The 2,252-nt window shown below is 60.6% G+C and overlaps 1 protein-coding gene across 1 annotated transcript; it reads right to left on the bottom strand.

Moving 5' to 3' along the window:
• Nucleotides 1-291: 291 nt before the first annotated feature.
• Nucleotides 292-1,534, bottom strand: LOC127341334 (strigolactones hydrolase CXE15-like). The gene has a single exon (XM_051367146.2). The coding sequence runs from the start codon at nucleotides 1,437-1,439 to the stop codon at nucleotides 411-413; it is 1,029 nt and encodes a 342-aa protein (XP_051223106.1). The 5' UTR covers nucleotides 1,440-1,534; the 3' UTR covers nucleotides 292-410.
• Nucleotides 1,535-2,252: the final 718 nt, after the last annotated feature.

Below are 2,252 nucleotides of genomic sequence, written 5' to 3'. Positions count from 1 at the left end.
GTTCGCCGCTAGGGCTGGCAAGTGTCATGATTTCGCAGTGGTAGCCATGGTGTCATGGGGAAAATTAAATAATTCAAAACATTACGGCTGCCCACTTATCATGGGTACCCATTATGGGTAAATGGGTACGCGGGTATGGGTTGTACAATCCCATACCCATACCCGCTCTACCTGAAGTGTATGACATTTTCTCGTTTACAAACCCATGTGTAATATTTTGTCCCACACCCGTATTTCTATTGGGTTTTTACCCGGCATGTACGCAGGATCATGGGTACCCATTACCATCCATACATTTAAGCAACTTTATATAAATCGAAGTAGATATTACTAGAGTAACAGATTATCTTAGGTTGAGTAGATGGATTAAAAATCCAAATGACCAAAGATGCATCAGGATTCAGGAGACATCAGCGCTCAGTTGGGCTGGTGACGCCAGTATACATGAACCGCCTGAGCACTCGCATCAGCTCGTTGGCAGGCTCGCCGAACGGCTGGAGGACGGAGAAACCGTGCCGCTCTCCCTCGAACTCGGCGACTTCGACGGACTTCCCCATCTCCTTCAGCCTTGCCGCGTACCCCAGGACGCGGTCACGGAGCACGTCGATCTCCGGCGCCACCACGAGCACCGGCGGGAGGTCCACCGGCGCGAGGCTGGGGCTCTCGGGGCCGAACGGGTTGGACAACGGGTGGTCCCTGCTCGCCCCAACCGGCAGCGAGATGCGCCAGAGCTTGTCGGATCCTTCGACCGTCAGGGTCACGCCCGCCGGAGGGTCGGCCTCCGCCGCCGTGCGATCTGAGCCGCCGAAGAACGCGGACAGGAGGACGTACCCGGCAACGCGCAACGGGTTGAGCCCGAGCTGTGTCTGCGTCGAGACGGCATGGACAGTGACGTGGTGGGCCAGGTTGGCGCCGGCCGAGGCGCCGGAGATGAACGTCCGGGCGAAATCAGCCGACTCCGCGAGCCACGGGTCGGCAGAGCCGGCGCCTGCGAGCTCGGCCTGGCCGCGCAACCAGGAAAGGAAGTCCGCGCCGTCCTCGATGGCCGCGGGGAGGCGGTGCTCGGGGGCGAGGCGGTACTGGACGGACAGCACGACGGCCGGGAGCTCGGCGGCGGCCCGGAGGCAGTACGTGTGGAAGTGGGGCTGCGTGTAGGAGCCGAGGCAGTATCCGCCGCCGTGGAAGTACACCAGCACCGGGAGCTTGCTGCTGCTGCCGGCCACCGACACCGAGGACGACGACTCCGGCCTGTACACGCGGACGCTGAGGCCGTGCGCGGCGTGGTACAGGACATCCTTCCACTGCACGCCGGGGACGTCCGGCAACGGGTCCTTTGGCCAGAGCACGGATTCGTCGCCGCGGAGGACGGAGCCGTCGCTGAGGAGCTGGAGGACGCCCGGGATCTCCTCCACGAGGTGCGGCGCCGTGTCGCCTGTCATCCTGTCGTTAGATCGATCAGTGGCTGTGCCGTCGACGTACGGACGCTAGCAGGTCGTTGCTTTGCGACCTCTGAATCTGAATGATGGATGCGTCAGATTATATTTATGCTTAGCAGGTGATCCATGCGAGGGGACGTTCCGGGTAGGTTCATGCTATGCCACGCTATCAGAATGTCGATCTCACACACTGATGGAGGTCACACACTGATAAGAGATAAATCTGGTGCATCACTTCTCACTTCAGAACTTGAGATACCTCGACGAGCCGAGCTGAACGGCATCAGTCGACCACACGTCACGCACACGTCACGAAGTGCTGCGTGGAGATCCGGCCGGCGACCGCGAGGAACGGGGACGAAAGCCGCCCAGGAGCACAGCGCGTGGGCGACGCGCGCGGGGCTGCATGACTCTGGCGTCTCAAAAAAAACTCGGAAGTGAAGTGACGTACGCGGGCCAGGCCCAGGCGGGACCCTGCTTCTCGTCTGCCAAATTGCAACGTGAAAGGGACTTGCACTTGGTCTCAGCAGCCGCGCGCGTGTTTGGTTGGCGCAAGACTTGGTCAACGAACCAACCCGGACGCATGCATGCGCCAGACTGGCCTCGGCCTCCTCCCGCACGCATCGGCGCCAATGAATCAAAAACGGGCCGGGCCGGGTCGAGTCGAGTCCTTCCTTGATTCGATCGTGATTTGCGCCCCCGCAAGCCTCAACAAACCCCACACGGACGGAAATCAATCACGCACATTCCTCGCGCACGCGCCATCAAAAATACACTGCCTTCCCTTGCGTTTCCGTCGCATCCGGCGTCTCCCAA

Source organism: Lolium perenne, chromosome 3 (assembly GCF_019359855.2).
Source record: "Lolium perenne isolate Kyuss_39 chromosome 3, Kyuss_2.0, whole genome shotgun sequence".
Classification (NCBI taxonomy): domain Eukaryota; kingdom Viridiplantae; phylum Streptophyta; class Magnoliopsida; order Poales; family Poaceae; genus Lolium; species Lolium perenne.
Note: the sequence above shows the minus strand (reverse complement) of the source record. Positions and strands in the feature narration are given on the sequence as shown.

Coding starts and splice junctions, on each gene's coding strand:
- LOC127341334 (XM_051367146.2), bottom strand. CDS start 1,439: ATGACAGGCGACACGGCGCCGCACCTCGTGGAGGAGATCCCGGGCGTC.